Source organism: Papaver somniferum, chromosome 3, assembly GCF_003573695.1.
Source record: "Papaver somniferum cultivar HN1 chromosome 3, ASM357369v1, whole genome shotgun sequence".
In the NCBI taxonomy this organism is placed as follows: Eukaryota; Viridiplantae; Streptophyta; class Magnoliopsida; order Ranunculales; family Papaveraceae; genus Papaver; species Papaver somniferum.
The window spans coordinates 141,165,518-141,182,705 of NC_039360.1; the positions used below are offsets into that span (position 1 = coordinate 141,165,518).

At 36.7% G+C, this 17,188-nt stretch overlaps 1 protein-coding gene across 1 annotated transcript; it reads left to right on the top strand.

The window, feature by feature from the left end:
• Window positions 1-11,365: 11,365 nt before the first annotated feature.
• LOC113357551 (WD repeat-containing protein GTS1-like) lies at window positions 11,366-15,896 on the top strand. The gene is made up of 6 exons (XM_026600991.1): window positions 11,366-11,884; window positions 12,751-12,825; window positions 13,263-13,373; window positions 14,134-14,225; window positions 14,722-14,806; window positions 15,263-15,896. The coding sequence occupies exons 1-6, from the start codon at window positions 11,438-11,440 to the stop codon at window positions 15,623-15,625; spliced, it is 1,173 nt and encodes a 390-aa protein (XP_026456776.1). The 5' UTR covers window positions 11,366-11,437; the 3' UTR covers window positions 15,626-15,896.
• The last annotated feature ends 1,292 nt before the right edge of the window (window positions 15,897-17,188 follow it).

Genomic DNA, 17,188 nt, shown 5'->3' on the forward strand with positions numbered 1-17,188 from the left:
CTGATTTACTTTTTGTGGGAGTTTATTGGACCCTGTATAATCAAGCTATCCTCTCAGTTATTTCCAAGATGCAGTAATTTTTTTTTTTGTTGAGCGAGTTTAAACTTGCAACCGGTTCTGCTTAGCACCTAAGAAATGAACAGGACGGCAGCTATACCCGTTGACAAGGCCGGATTGTTATTTGACGGGTACGACTTACGAGAATTCACGTGGATGTTATTTGACGGGTACGAGGATTCACGGGTATGTTATACACGAAGATGGAATGGAAACATGGTTCAAGCTAACAAAAAGACGAAAATTTACCTCTCTTAGAATTTCTGCGATGGTGATTGTATGTGTTTCCTTGGGTGGCAACCCAAACAAGGCATTTTCATTCCGATTTTTTCTTAAATTTAGGGGAAAAAATATTTCATCTCCAATGGTGTTGTAGATGATTTTTTATGAATTAAATGTATTTTTAGTAAATTTTAGATTTTGTTACACCTAAAGAGGGCTATTTAATATATTGGAATTAATTTTAGGAAGCAAAAACTTAATTGGATAGCTTGATTGACATTGTCAAGGTGAATGTCTAAAACTTGACATTTACCTTGACAATGTCTAAGAAATCTAACAAAAATTAAGCCATGTCATCTTCACATTGATTTAAAAAACTGGGTTGGAGAAGATTTTTAGGGAAAATTAATGTCCATCCTATGTGGAATAAGACATTATCTTCACATGCATTCCATTGTAGAAGCTCTTATGATAGTTTGCACGAAATGCAAACTTGGGTATTTATTAACCAAGGATGTTTGTACATCAAGGAATTTCCAAAACCGAATATTCTCAAGATATGCAATAAATGACCAAATCGGTTTTCATAATTCCTGTAAATGCTTCGTCCACGATAGTTCATAGGGATGTGATTGTCAGTACAAAAATTTGCAATTTAGCGTCCACTCATTTACCATTTTAGTAAATAAGCCAGGCTACCCTGGAAGTTACATGGTAATGTTCACATCCCACTAACTGTTAACCACGTGCATAATTTTTAACACCATATTTGTTTTCTTTTTGGTAACCGAAAAAGTGTAGCATGGTAACCAAAAAAAGTGTTCAACTGGGACTCCTTTCACGACATGCATAATTTCTAATTTAGTTTGTATGGTTTTTTGATCTATCTCGTCTGGATATGATTGAAATCGCCTGACTTATCTAGATTTGGTTCGATTTTTTTTTTGAGTCTGATCTCACTCAATCAACTCAAAAATATATGAGTCAGTGGTTTTGTCTCATGAGTAAAGGGATTTTATTTCCAGAGTCGGATTCGAGTCAGGGATTAGGTGTGATTCAGCGCGAGTCTGATCCGACTCAAATTGAAAAAAAAAAAAACGGTTTGACTTGTGTTTAGGGGCGAATCAGATTCATACGTCGAGTCAGCAAAAAATAAACACCCTGTAAGATTAGCCAATCTTGTTGCATAATAGTTCTCCACCGCAGGTATAAGCTCTAGACACTTTGTACTCTTGATACATAAGAGAAGATTCTGATTGCTTCCCTCGTGAAAACCATTTGATATTAATTTTACTTTCTTCAACTGGATACTGTCACTTTCGATTTGAACCCGTGGATGGTTCCGATGACACGTCCGATGGAATGTCACAAAAGCCGCTTCATCCTTTAACCTTTTTTTTTAAGCATTGAATTCATTTAACTACTAAGGGACTATTACAAGAGGGTGCATAATACCCCAAGATTCAATACATTTAGATTGGTAACCCATGAATCTACAGTAGTATGATACTTGAGATGAATATCAGTCTTCGGATCGTAGTTGCATCGGTGGCGGATGTTGGTATCGAAGGTCGAAAGGCCCTCGGTCAATGCTTTCCACAAGAAAAGTTGTAATTTTGATGAACACGACAGTGTCCATAGGATCCCAGATGATGGAAGATGCAATTGATTGAAGTTGGTAGTCATGCTTTTGTATCTTGATGTTGTGGTGAACTTCCCGAGTAATATTCATCCACTTCTTTGATTTTTGGCTCGATCCATAACTTCATAATGAGTCTTAAACTTTGATTGAGTCTTGAGGTTAAATCCCGTCTCTTCCCTTCATACTAATAGTGCTAATATGCTATTACAGAGGCTACTAAGAGCGCAACTAAATTACAACTGATGACGACAAGGACTAAAGATACTAATACACAATACACTAAAGAAGTGCTAAACTTGATACAAACAAAACTTGAAGTTTGAGGTCTTCCGACTAATAGAAACTACATACAAACTTTAGTGCTAGATTGTGTGACACGTTTGGCATGAACTGCTGGGATTCTCATTATCGATGGGAGATGTTGAAGTTGAAGTTTTATGCCGCTTAGGAGTCTTGAACTTTTAGGATTCTCATTAAACTATATTGATGGGGGGAAGTTGAAGTTGATGTTTCATGCTACTTAGGACTTATGATGAAGACGCATAGAGAAAACAAAAGGTCGAGGTAATCGAAGTAGCTCATAATGCCTCATAAAGCCCCTCACAATCCAGAATGGCGTGAAAAAAAAACATCGTCTTGCCGCAGGACCAAAGACAACTTTAGGTAAAGTCTAACATACTGATATCATAGTTTTCCTTATATAAACAAATCCCAAAACTGAACAAATAACAAAGATAAACCAACTCTCCAATAGATGCACCCTTCATTTTGACACATAACACAAACTAAGACTAGGCTAGATAAAATCCTCAGCAAACAAGCTGAAGAGCCTAACGGGATAACCATCCCAAAACCTTTACAACGAGAAAACTCAACAAACAAGTTACACTTCAACTGGTATAAACACTTTCAATGGATTAAGATGTGCTATCCACAACTAAAAAACTCAAGAAAATAGTGACAACAAACAGTAGGATGGAAAGGTGTATACTAAAGAGAAGACCGACTAGGCCTTAAAACAAACATGCAAAGATCACAACATCACAGGATACGAAGGGGTTGGAGACATGAGGAATAAAATTGATAGGATTTTTCATGAGATAAAACTTAAAAAAGGATTGGTAATTAAGATGTATTGGTATATAAGGTTTCCGGCAGCTAAACGCGTGGATCCACAATGGATGGAAGTTGCTTATAAAACATATAAGTAAATATGATAGGAAGAAGCAATATCCTTGATTGAAAGGGGATTTGGTTAATCAGGTGAAAGGGATGATTTGAATTCACTCGAATTCCATGGATCAAATTAAAAAACCTTTTTAATTTATCCCAAATAAAATTCCATGGATCCAGAGAGTACCTTTTGATTTGGGTACCAATAGCTTCATATGAGGCTCAAGATTGACTATGAATTGTCCATCGGTAACAGCAACAGAGAACTCGAGAATCGAAGTAGAGCAGAATCAGGATGAATCAGAGAAGCAACATCCAGTGATTGAGAAAACATCAATAGCCAAATCGTATCACATAAGTCTAAACACATAGAGCTCTAACAAAGATCATAGGGCTTGAAGACATAGAGATTTAGCCGATTAGATTGAAGAAAAGCATCAAAGAAATTTTCTTGGTTTTCTGCTCCGTTATTTACCACCAGAACAAAGAGGCTACAACCTAATTAATAACAGTTCTGCTCAGATCCGCATGGAAACGAACAAATTTGAGCAAAAATTGAGAGGCGCCGCTAGAGTTTTTTCTGAACCCTAACAGAGATCTCTCTAACTATTCCTTTGTGTCTGTGCTGATGTTTCTGCACCTTGATCCAATATGCTTACCTCTATGATCATAGATCATTAGAGCTACTCTTTCCAAGTTTTCATGTTCTAAGATCATAAATGCACTAATTTATTATGTCATAAAATTTTGACTTCCTCATCTTGTACTATTTCTAATAGCTCTTTCATTATTAACCATAGTAGTTATGCTATCCCATGTTCTTTGAGGAGTAGGTTTCATTTTTATAAAGATCAAAATATCATCTGAACTTCCACTTCCCTCAAATTGTGATGGCCATAATGTCAGCCCAATCTACAGCCCCTTTCCATTTAATTCACTTCCCTGCAACCAAGAATGAAAATCTACCTGATTGTGTATGACAATGTTAATGTTAAGACCTATGAAATTAGCAACAATCTAACAAAAACACAAGTCATAAAAATATGGGTAACAATTTTTTACAGCTTACCACACGAGGGCGTGCTTTAATGATATTAAGAAGTATCCTCGGTACCCTTTCATTTATTGAAGAATATAACGTATACATTTCCAGATGAAAGCCTTTATTCTAGGAACTATATTCGTTCTTCAAATACTACAAAGGTTTTCCCAAGCAGAAGTGTGGGTTTGAAGTCCAACATCTTTTTTTTGATGTGTTATCTTCAAATACAACCTCAAGAGTATCCCGAACCTCTTTTGGACGTGAAAATATGATGTTGTAGATCTTGGCTTACTGCATGAATTATAACATTCAAACCATCTGAGTATTGCTTCTCGAGATGTCTTTCCTCGTCATTGTACTTGTCTAAAGCTTTGTACTCAAGATTAGAGTTTTCAAACTTTAGAAGTACATAGTTGGAGATGGTGGATTTTCAACAAAGGGAAAAACCGTAAAATCATGATGCATGTTTCTGACACGGCTTTCAGACAAGCAAATATTCATATTTTATGAAGCCACGATGAATACGTCTTTCGAAAAGCCTCCACTAGCTGAGCGTTCGATCCCTGGCATTTCGTCGTGCCCTCTATGTAGAATAACATAATTGGGCGGTTCTCCGTAGATTGAGAGCAATAACGCCTTCAGGATGTCGGTGACACTCATTGTTCCCTGAATACATAGAGGAATTCGCCTATACATAGAAGAACGATTGGGCGGTTCTCCGTAAGATTGAGAGCAATAACGCCTTCAGGAAGCCGGTGACACTCACTGTTCCCTGACTATGTAGAGTGTCCGTATATAGACTCAGGCGGTCCTCCATACATGAAATGTTGAGAGGGCAAAACGTCTTCGGGACATTGGCAACACTCGCTGATTCACGGACTATACGCAAGAGATTAAATTGTACTTCATATTCACCACTGAATTCCTAGAAGAAAATCTATCTTATCTCATTACTCCTATTTCATGATCGAAATGGTAATAGATAAATGTATTACTCCGATTTCATGATCGAATCCACGCTGATCTCATGAAATGGTAATAGATATTACTCTGATTTCATGGTCGAACCCACGGCTGGTCTCATGAAATAGTAATATCACCACTTATTACTCCAATTTCATGGTCGATTTTACGATCCTATGAAATGGTAATACCTATTTTATTATTCCGAATTCATGGTCGAATCCACGGCTGATCCTATGAGTTGATAATAAAAACCACTCACTTTTATTACTCAGTTTCATGAATTATTCTCCACTGAATTTCATACATTAGTAATAAATACTCAACAACCGGGCATCTGAACCATCACTGAGTAAGCCCCACGAGTGTACTCGACAATGATGCACGACTGAGCACCCGGATGCACGAATGAGTGTCCAAAAATGTGAAATAATGGGGAATCCTTCACAAAACAGGAGAAAATATTAAATAATAATAAAATAATGGGAGGCGCTCATGGTGGGCCCACTAGCCGGCCGGCCGGCCGTGCCCTAGCCATGGTCGGTTCGTGCCTCTCCCATTATTTTCCTTATTTTTTGTTATTTCGTGAACTCACGAAAACTCCTTGATTTTAGCAACTTTCCTTATTTTTGCAAAACTCGTGAATTCTCCATAACTTGGTGGATTCTCGAAATAATATTATAAAATAAGAAGAGGTGTGCGGGACCGGACATCCCAGCCAGCCGGCCATGCCCAAGCCGTGGCCGGTCCCACACCTCACAAATCCTTAGCTTTTTATAATTAGTATTCTAATCTCACGAAATTCCTCCGTTTCAACAAAAACTCATGGATTCTCCATATCTTCAAGGATTCTCCATAACTTGGTGGATTCACAAAATTTTTTTATTATAAAATAGAAAAAGGTGTGCGGGACCGGGAAACATGGTCGGCCGGCCATGCCCTAGATGTGGTCGGTCTAACACCTTGCAATCCCTAATCTTTCATAATTATTATTTTTCTCAACTCGTGAAACTCCAAGGTTTGAGTAAAATTCGTGGTTTCTCCATGTTTTCTCAAATATTGCTCAAATCACGAAAAACCAAAAGCCAACATGGTCACACGACCGGCTAGCCTCTCACGGGAATTTTAAATATTAAAATACTTTTATTTTAATATTTTAAAAATATTGATGAATTGAGCATACATGCTCATTCCGCCAAAAAATCGAGAATTCTCAGTCAAGATAAACTCTTCTAAAAATTCACGATATTGCTCAAACGCACATCAGAAAATACCGAAACTCTTAGTATGGAGACACGGACATCATGGCAACACGTGCATGCCTTCATGACCGACCAGGTTGGCTTGCAGGAAGCCTGTCTCACACTTTTTCACAATTCTGACCTAATTTTCTCAATTGCTCATACTGGGCCTGAACTCTCTCCAACCAACTAGAGAATCCTCCAAACGACCAACAATTGGTCGCGTGACCACCAAGGGCTGGTCCCATGCCCTCTTGATCGGTCCCCATATCTCATGCCTAGGTTTCACCACCTAGTGCTGAATCCAACAATATTTTCAGTAAATGGTGAAACCACCATCTAACCATTATTTTTCACCAACTCTCAAACAGAGAAACCCTGGTGCGTGCTCACTCGAGCACTGGGCACCACATGGACATTCCTCATCCCATGTGGTCGGTCCCTATCATTCATGATCAATTTTCAACAATTCCCCAATTGATGGAGGATTGACCAAAAATTAGGGTTTCGAATGAACGCTCTATGAAACCATCATTCTGAGCACTCTTCAAACACTAATATATTTATGTTGATCCAGCAATCAACATCTAAATTAATTATACAATATTCGGTAATCTACCAGTATTTTAATTAATATTTTACTGGGTCACGTCACCAGTAAATAATTCGCTGAATCGAGCAATACTTGCTCAATTGCCCGAATATAATCAATATTCGGAAATTCATCAATAATTTGTTGAATTGAGAAATACTTGCTCAGTTGCCCATCAAATTCCCAATAATCATTAATTTGGTGAATTGAGCAATACTTGCTCAGTTGCTCATCAAATTCTCGTAATTCGCAAAATTAAGCAATACTTGCTCGCTCGTCACTAATTCATCATGCTGACATCTCTTCAGAGAACTACATGTTTGACCCATGAGTCGCTGAGGATTCACCATTCATGCTTGATTCACTAAAATTAGACTCATCAGTCAAAAATTGACTAATCAAAACACGTCTGCCCTGCAGACTCCACGATTTGTGATAAATCAATCACGTCACGAATGTGGGGATATCACGTAGGTTTTTGGTCTGGCGATCTACGGCACGTGGATTCATCCACAACGAGAAATGTGCATAAGTCGTGTAAACGGTTGAAGGAGTTAGAAAAGTAGTGGGTGCACGACTAGAAGTCTCCACATGACATGGAACTGACTTTACCACAATCTCCCACTTTCCTACTCTTTCACTCAAGAAACCGTCACACTTACAGGGATCAAGGTGTTCACGACTCTGACAATATAAATAAGTCTATGAAACCATGATTGAGGGGACAGACTCTCGTCTACACAGAATTTCTCGAGTAACTGCTCTCAAGAATTCATCAATCATCCAAAACTTATTTTGAACTCAACAGTTCGCCAATACTGCAGAAACCTCCAACACACCCACAATCCTCGATCATCACTGACTCCACACAATTCTCAGCTTCCCTCCTACAGATCAATCCATCTCCCTCTTTGCGACCGAATTGACTCTGGAACGGCCATTGTCTTGGTTTAGGCCGGAGTCATACATATTGATTTCCCGAATCTAAGCACCCCCTTTGCAGCGGTGCATCTATGTAAGGATTAACATTTTACCCGGCTGAGGAGTCTCGACAGCACGCTCGTCTCTTCACTTCCCAAAAAAACGGCGACCCGTTTTCCCCATCCACAATAGCCATTGACAACTGGTATGTTGAGATGGAGATTTGGTTGTTCAGGTTGTGTATTCTGAGGTGATTGATGTTGTTGTACAAGAGGTGTTGTACGAAATTGAGGTTGGGGAGGTGTTAATTGTTTGACCTTCTCAGCTAAAGAACAAATTGATCTCAATAAATCTTGGAACCTATCACCAGATATTTGTACCACAGGTGTGTGGTGTTTAGAGTTGGAGGCCTGGTTTACCTTTTGGCCTGATCAGGAGTTATAGTACAAACCGTGGGGTTTTCCCCCGCCATCACTGTTGAATATATGATGTTAGGTGGGACTGTAATTTCAGCTTCAGGTGCTGAAGTATTTCCAACTGATGTTGGTCCGTTTGATGTTGCACACTTGTGGGCACCTATGGTGTTATCATACTCTGTTGGAGTTCCATACTTTTTGGTGTTAATCGCAAAGGTGAGGTTACACCGAGGCAATGTGGTAACCTTATTTGATGTATTGTTTATAACTTCATAATATCAAAAATATCATATGGGTATTTGTGAAGAAAAATATGGTCAAGATAAAAATCGTTGACTAAATATCATGTTTAAAGATCACCTCATTATGTTTGGCGTTTAAATCTCAATTGTTGACTAGATATCATGTGGTAGCTGAGACTCAATTAGTTTTCTCACCTTGCGCATATTTGGGCCCCTGACAGTTATTCATTGTGACGATCTGACTTTCCAGGTCTCGACTCAGCTGACAGCTTCAATGTTCTTCCCAACTTCTGATGCTGAACTCAGATCTTTCACATATGTCTTCGTGTCTCTTCTCTAATTGACGACGAATGGTTAGAGTCCTCGACATCTGACCTTGAGTCTTATGTCAGATATCAGTTGCACTTTTCAACTGTCAGTTCTTTGGTCGATGTTATATTTTTCCATCTACAAAAGTTACATATTTATAGGATTGGACAAGCACTTCCTCAATAAGCCAGTGATCCTCGTAGTAATATATTTGCTAAACTACATACATTTCTATAGTATAGGAAGGATCCCTTCGTACTTTTATTATCACACTATCTCACTCGTTGGATGTCATTTTTGTGAATAAAAATCAAACCGCAATAGATTTGAAGCTAATACTTTAAGGATGTGTTCCTCTTACCAAGTTCTACATGTCTACCAAAAATGAGCACATTCCGAAATACAGAAACTCACAATCTACCAGTCTTAATTTCGACGCCCAAAAATTCGTTGATTTTCAACTACTCATTTTCAATGTAGTAGATGGTGATGTTATATGTCTCACAATACACTCATTTTCCGTAGGAACCTAGAGCAGTGTAATAGTAACATATCCCCAAAATATTAGCTTCAAATCCATTATGGTTTGATCTTTATTCGCAAAATGACATCCAACGTGTGAGATAGTGTGATAATAAAAGTATGAGGGGATCCCTCCTCTATATAGTATTCCTAAATTTGAACTTGGACTGTGGCACTTATTATGATACTAAATTTTTGGGATTAGGAGAACATATGGAATACAACATCCACACATTGAGTATGATCTCTAAAAAGAACAGAAAGATAAAAAATGAAACATTAATCCTATTTGGTTTTTATTTACATATGTACATGTTATTTGTAATTTTAAATTTGGACTCGCTGAAAATGAGTTTATCATTGCAAAGTATTCAAGGGTACATTCGAAATGAGAAAAACCACTATAAACGGAAGAAGGAAAATATTTTGAGACTGAAAAATGACATTGAGGATAAAAATAAAGGAACTATTGGCGTAGGATTTCTTAACATTCAATTATCATTATCATGTTTTTATGAAAAATATTGGTGTCGAAATTTTGAGATAGTGAGAATAACCATGTCAAAACATTCTCTCCCATCACATGAGTTACCCATTTCCACATTTTTTTTCCTGGCATTTTTAGGGACGACTCCGGAAAAATTAGGGGAGATTTTTGTATTTCCAACCCATATATAAGGTTAAGGGATGTCTAAAAGGATAGTATAATACGTTAATGCCCTTCCTTAATCGGAAGCTATTTTTGAACCGATTGTTGAGAGTAAAACGGTAGTTAAGAAACGCACAGAGACTACCCATTGATATGAATTTGTGCTAAATGTGTATTTGGGGCTACTATTAATCGGAAGTTAATGATAAATTCATTTACTATCAATTATAGGCTCAATCAAAATTCAAAAAAGAAAAGAAAAGGATTTTTGTAAAATCTCATTTTGGGTCTACTATGTATTCGACAATTATATGAACTATTTTGACTACCGAATATAGTTGAATATTTGCAAAGAGATCTACTGTATAATCAGAAGTCAGGATTTTACTTCATTTATTACTGATTATAGGCTCAATCAAAATTCAAAAAATAGATGATTTTGGCAAAATCGCATTTTGGGGCTACTCTATATTCGGTAGTTATATGAACTATCTGGATTACCGATTATGGTAGGATATTTGCAAAGAGAGCCACTGTATAATCGGAAGTCAGGATAACTTCATTTACTACCGATTATAAACTCAACCAAAATTCAAAAAATAGAGGATTTTTAAAACTCTATATTCGGTAGTTATATGAATTATCTTGACTACCGATTATGCTAGGATTTCGGTAAAGAGGTTTACAGTACAATCGGAAGTCAGGATACCTTCATTTACTACCAATTATAGGCTCAACCAAAATTCAAAAAATAGAGAATTTTTGCAAAATCTCATTTTGGGGCTACTCTACATTCGGGAGTTAAATAATCTAAATTCACTACCGATTATGGTAGCATTTTAGCCAAAGGTCTACTTTTATCGGGAGTCAAGATAACTTTATTTACTACCGATTATAGGATAATCAAAATTCAAAAGATAGATGATTTATTTTGGGATACTTTATATTCGGAAGTTATATAAACTAAATTGACTCCCGATTATGGATTAACTTCCCGATTGTAAAGTTATATCCCGATTGTAAAGGATAGTTTGACCATTAAAAAAACGGAATATAAGAAATGGCTACATTTTACGTTTGGGTACCTTCTTTTTGTCTTTTTGTGTCGCACCTAATTTTTTTTGGAGTCAGCCCCTAAAAATATTAGTTTTTTTTTTTCCTCCGAATCACACATAATTGATGAAAAGAATTTACATTTCACCTAGCTGGATAAATGCATCTTTGCCCGTTCGAATTATTCTTGTTCGCCTAATTAGGATCGAGACCAATCCATTGGTAGCTTTCCTCCAAAACGTTGGTGCTCTTAACAAAGTCTCATTTAGGTCTTCCATGTGGACCATTTCCTTGTTCACTCACGAAATTATATATAAATTCCTTCGCACGGTCGAACCCAAAAACCCTAAACCCCAAATTCGTTCATTCTAGTTCAGAGCCACAGCGAGATCAATGGATATAGAAATGGAAGAATCACCACCACCACCAACAACTTCATCTTCATCTCCGTTGAAGCGTATGGGTATAAAAAATTCGATCCAAACAAACTTTGGAGATGATTATGTCTTCCAAATTACTTCAAGTCAAGAAGAGAATTCAACAACAACAACTCTTGCTGTATCATTATCAACAAATGTGATTAAGTTATATTCACCAGTAACTGGACAATATTTTGGTGAATGTAAAGGTCATAGTGGACCTATTAATGAAATCTCATTTTTAGACTCAGGTTCACCTCATCTTCTTCATTCTTGTTCTTCTGATGGTACTGTTAGGTTCTGGGATATTAGGTCTTTTAATCAGGTGGCAGTATTAAATGCTGGTTCAGCTCAAGAAGTGTTTAATTTTGCTTTGGGTGGTTCAAGTGATAGTCTTCTCTCAGCTGGATGCAAATCCGAGGTAGGCATACATTCTATGCTGCTCTTAATAATTTCGTAAAGAAAGCTTTTTGTATTGCATTTGTTTTTTCTCTTAAAATTTACCTCAAAACTATGTAGGAAATAGGAACAAGAAAGTGAATATGTGTATGTTATTGAGGTAATGTTTGTGTCATTATCTGATATTAATGTATAGACCATGCATCGATGTTCCTAACAGCCTAAGAAACAAAACATACATGTGATCAATATGTATTGAAATAACATCATAGTCACATCGCAGGATAAGAATGCACACATTGCAATATGTATGAAACAAGTCACATGCAATGTTTTATTTCTGATGACAATTGTTTTTGTTTCTTTGCCCGTTTTTTGTTGTTAAACAGCTTATATGTAATAGAAGAAAGTATGCATTTAATTAAGAGACGTTGTGAGCTTGGTAAGAGTGTGTTATAACTGCCTAGTAGGAATGCTAATAATTAGCCAGTGGTTTATGACTAAGAAGGCTCCCGTTTATAACCATGTTCACTTGGGTGATAGAGTTTTATTTCGAGTTTGCTTAGTGTTGTCTTTGAGTTGCCTTCATTCTTTCTGATCTTTCATTGATGAAAGAATTGTTCTCATAATTTCTACTCATTGACATTATTTCAATCGCAATTGTTTAGTGACAGTTGCCGGCATCATCTTAGCTAATTGTTCTCATAATTTCTACTTTGACATTATCTCCATCATAATTGTTTATCAACAGTTGCCAGTATGATCTTAGCTAAGGTAAAAAGGCTGGAGAAACGTTCCTGTATTCAATTTGGATTACTTGCTTAAAAGTATTTGTAGTATTAATTTTTACCGTAGGTGAAAGAAATACTAATAGTTAGGTACTTGCAGATACTCTTTTGGGATGTAAGAAGCATGAAGCGAGTGGCATGCTTGGAGGAGTGTCATATGGAGGATGTTACTCAGGTTTGCTTCTCCCCACTCCCGTTTATGGTTCAAATTGTGTTTTTTAGTAGTTATTTCTCTCAACACATAAAGAAGATTGCATGATGTATCTTGTATTGGTCGATGTTTAAATTTGTAGCGTCAGTGCATCTGGCATTCATACCATAAACTGACACAGGTTACTTCTGTTTCTTTTTTTGTTTACTTGCTAGGAAGAGCTAACTGCGTGTATCGAAATTTCCTTGCTTCTCATATTTTGTTATGCAAGCATCTTTGAATCATTGTCATAAATAACTGATAGTTTGATATAAATGCCTTTAATGTTTAGGCATATGTTAAGAAATAGGTCATGTCAAGGCACAGAAAATATCTATTGACATATCTCTGCTTGACATTGCAGATTAGAGACCGTATGATTATGTTCTGATTTCTTCCATGTCATCTTGATTATAAACTAGGTGCACTTTGCTCCAGGTCATCAGAACAAGCTTATTTCTGCTTCTGTTGATGGACTAATATGCATAGTTGACACTGAGGGGGATATCAATGATGACGATCATCTGGAATCAGTAAGTACACCTTGCTATTCTGCTATGTTATAATTGCTGTTTATTAGAAACTCTGAAAGCATATTGCTGTTTATCTCAACCGCTGAACACGTTGAATGTCTAATTCTACAATTTTACTTATAATCCGATGTTTCAAAATTCAAAGTATCCTAAATTCTTTCATTTGTATAATAACACAATGATGAAGCTGAAGACTTGCATAAAAACCTAATGCTAGATGTGCAAGAGTGTAATATTAACTTCTCAGTTTTTGGACACACCAAATATGGTCACTCAAATTTGTTTACTCCATTGGTAGATGGGTTTTATGGCTTCTGCTAGACCTGCAGGTTGTGGACTTGAAATACCCATTCTGAACCCCTTAAGCTTGTGGACTTGAAGTACCCATTCTAAGACTGCCAGACACCATACTCATTTTCAGATTGTTTTTCTCTTCCACTCACTTTGAAAGTGGGTAAGGTTTCGTATTTGATATCAGGTTCTCTGAGAGACTACCTAATATCAATAGTGTGTGAGACAACTCATTTTGAAACGCAGTTTCATTTTATACCAACTGAAGAGCTAGTGAAGTGTGAAACTCGAACTGAAAACAATACTCGTGACAAGGAAACCACTGGATACGCTTTTCAGAGGCCTAATCAAGCTTTTAACAATCTTTACTATTGCGATTCTGTCCGAAAACCATATTGCTGTTCCTAATATTTGCAAGTTGAAAGATAAAATCAACAATCCTCACCGTGAAATTCTTACATTCTTGTAGGTGATGAATGTCGGGACATCAATTGGAAAAGTAGGATTCTTCGGGGAGATGAATCAAAAGCTTTGGTGCCTGACACATATTGAAACCTTAAGGTCTCCTAAAATATTGATTCTCTATAAGTCAATTTTTTGAAAGTTAGACTTGTGAAGCTTTTGCATGTATATTATTCCAAACACAAAGACGGAGGAGTAGTTTCTACTTAATGCCAGTCGGTAAATCTTCCAATTGCTTGACTTTCAGTGACGATGCAAGTTATCTATGGCGTGCAAACAAATCCTCATTAAGTTAGCAGAATGCTTATTATTGCGGCTACCTAAGACTTGATTCTGAATATGATCAGGATTAACATCTGACAATTGAAATTATAAAAGTAGAACCTCTAGGATTTTCTCTTATGCTCCATTTGTTAAAGTACATCAAAGAGAACCTCAATTGGCCCATGTGTTGTCTCGTTAAATGAAGAGAAAAATCTAGTAAATAAGCATCATTCTCTTTTCTTTTGAGCTATATGTCTGTTGTTTCTTTTGTGTGCTTTGTTTGAATTTTTTTGTTTACAACATCACGCTGATTATAACTCCCTTTTGGCAGTATTTGGGATTGGAAAGATGGAACGAATGAAGCAACCTTCCAGGAAGCTCGTTCATTAGCATCTGACAGCTGGACGCTTGGCCATGTAAGCTTATTTATAATAGATGCCCTGTTGTGTTCCTTTGGTCATTACTTTATTAATATTGATTACTGGTTACAACAAAGTGTTTAGCTACTTATGTTATAAGCAGGTCGCATGCTCATTTCTTTGCTAAGGCAATTCTCTTTTCTAGTTTTGTTATTTGTTAAGCAATTGGTGGCTAAGTTCAGTGGATGACAAATGCCATTCTTTTATGCTGTCTGATTGATCACTTGTGAGTCAAACCGTCTTTGATGTCAAACCCTACCACCACCCATATGCCCATATTATCAACTCCTGTTTTATCACTCAGTGACGTGTCAAGCTCCCAACTTTCCAATACTAGACGAGTGATGAAATGCTACTCGATTATATGATTTTGCATATTGCCTAGTTACTCCTCTGCAAAGGGTATCCCTTAGAATTTTATTTTTTTTCCGCTCCTTGATTCTGTTTCTGCAGGTTGATTACTTTGTGGACTGCCTCTATTCAGAACCGAATGATCGTTTGTGGGTGATTGGTGGCACAAACGCTGGCACATTAGGTTACTTCCCAGTAAATTACAAGGGGGCTAGTGCAATTCAATCTCCCGAAGCTATCCTCGAGGGTGGACACTCGGGGATCGTAAGATGCGTCTTACCTGCGTCAAGCATACGTGGGGGACCTTCCCAGAGAGGCATTTTTGGATGGACAGGCGGCGAAGATGGTCGCTTATGTTGCTGGTTATCAGATGAATCTTCTGAAACCAACAAACAGTCTTGGATTTCAAGTGCTCTAGTAATGAAGCCTCCAAAAACTCGCAAAAAAAGGCATCATCCTTACTAGTCAAACTCATCTAAGGTTCAACAGGACCATGTTTATGAGAGTTTTCTTGGTATCATTGTTGTATTCTTAATTAGTAATATTAAAGTTGAGGAAATCCATAGAAGTGATATATGTGAAGTGTGAACTAAGGCTTATTTACAATTTTGTTTCTTAAGGCTTGTAGAATTATTATGGACAGACTTTTCCGGCGTATTTTTGACTTGGTTCTGAACTTATTGTATGATATTTCTTCTTTAAAATAAGCTAAGAATCACCGAATTTCGTTGTGTAATGAAGTCTACACAGGCTTTGCAAGCAGAATATTTTTGTTGTTGTCTTGCACTTGCGTCTTTAGTTCTTTCAGCTATTGAATGTATTCTTTTTGTTAGTAATTTTGACACGAATACATGTCTTCTATACTTTCTAAAATGATAAGATTGGTGGAAATCTGGTTTGGTTTATGAAAAATGATGCCATATTATCTTATTGTTGTTTTGGTCTGTAATCGAGTGTGTTTGGCACCTTGTTAAATCATTGCATGGTCATATATAGTCCTTTGATCACTACTTTTGAGTTTTTTTTTTTTTTTGATAAAAGGAAATTTCATAAAACTAGCACAAAGAGATTACATTGTTATCATTACATAAGACACTAGACCATTTTTCCTTCCTAGACTTTTCCCATTGTCTAGAATCAACATGTACATACACATGTTTGTTAAGAAATTTAGCTAAAGAAGCAAGAAAATTGTTGAACTCTAAAGCTTGTCTAAGAATGGCTTTTGAAGTCCAATTGACAACAAAATTGTTCCTCTTCATGCTGTTTATCACGTTCTGATTATCATTAAGGAAGATTATCCTTTCATTTCCCCTGCTTCGCATCCATCTTGTTGCTTCTCGACATGCTCTGGATTCAGCTTCTTCTGGAGTAGAGCACCAACCTGTTCCTCCTGTGAAATCAGAAATGTAACCATTGTTATTAACTTCTACAACCCCATAGGAAAATCTGTTATCCTTGTTATGAAAGGCAGCATCGAAATATATATATGTAACTTCCTGAGTTCAACTAAAACTTCCATGCACACAACCTGGATGAGTAATATCACAATCAGTCGCTACATTCACTTTTTTACAACAACCCAATTCTTTTCTCAGATATTGAGGACTATCCTTCTTGATGAAATCAATCAAATCCTTAGGGTTAGGAATAACATTTTCAAACACAACCTTGCATCTATATTTCCAAATATACCAGAGAACATAAGCAAAGAAATCTCTATTATCACCATCTTTAAGCCATAAAAGACACCAATTCTTATAAGACAAATTAGCAGCAGCATAGAAGATATGAGAGAAGGAAATGCCACTCCAAACCGCTTCAGAGAATACACAATTTGTGAATAAATGATTAACACTTTCAATCACATAGCTATTGCATAAAGGACAATGTAAATCAATATAAGAATGTCTTCCTATAACTTCCCTAACAGGCAGACAGTCACTTAAAGTCTTCCACATAAAGATTTTAACTCTAGGCATAATGTTAAGCTCCCAAATACCCTTCCATTTCACAGGGGAATTAACA

Excerpts from the sequence above, each read along its gene's own strand:
- LOC113357551 (XM_026600991.1), top strand. The coding sequence starts at position 11,438 with ATGGATATAGAAATGGAAGAATCACCACCACCACCAACAACTTCATCT. Across the intron at positions 12,826-13,262 it reads ATATGGAGGATGTTACTCAG|GTGCACTTTGCTCCAGGTCA; the intron begins GTTTGCTTCTCC and ends ATTATAAACTAG. Across the intron at positions 13,374-14,133 it reads ATGACGATCATCTGGAATCA|GTGATGAATGTCGGGACATC; the intron begins GTAAGTACACCT and ends ACATTCTTGTAG.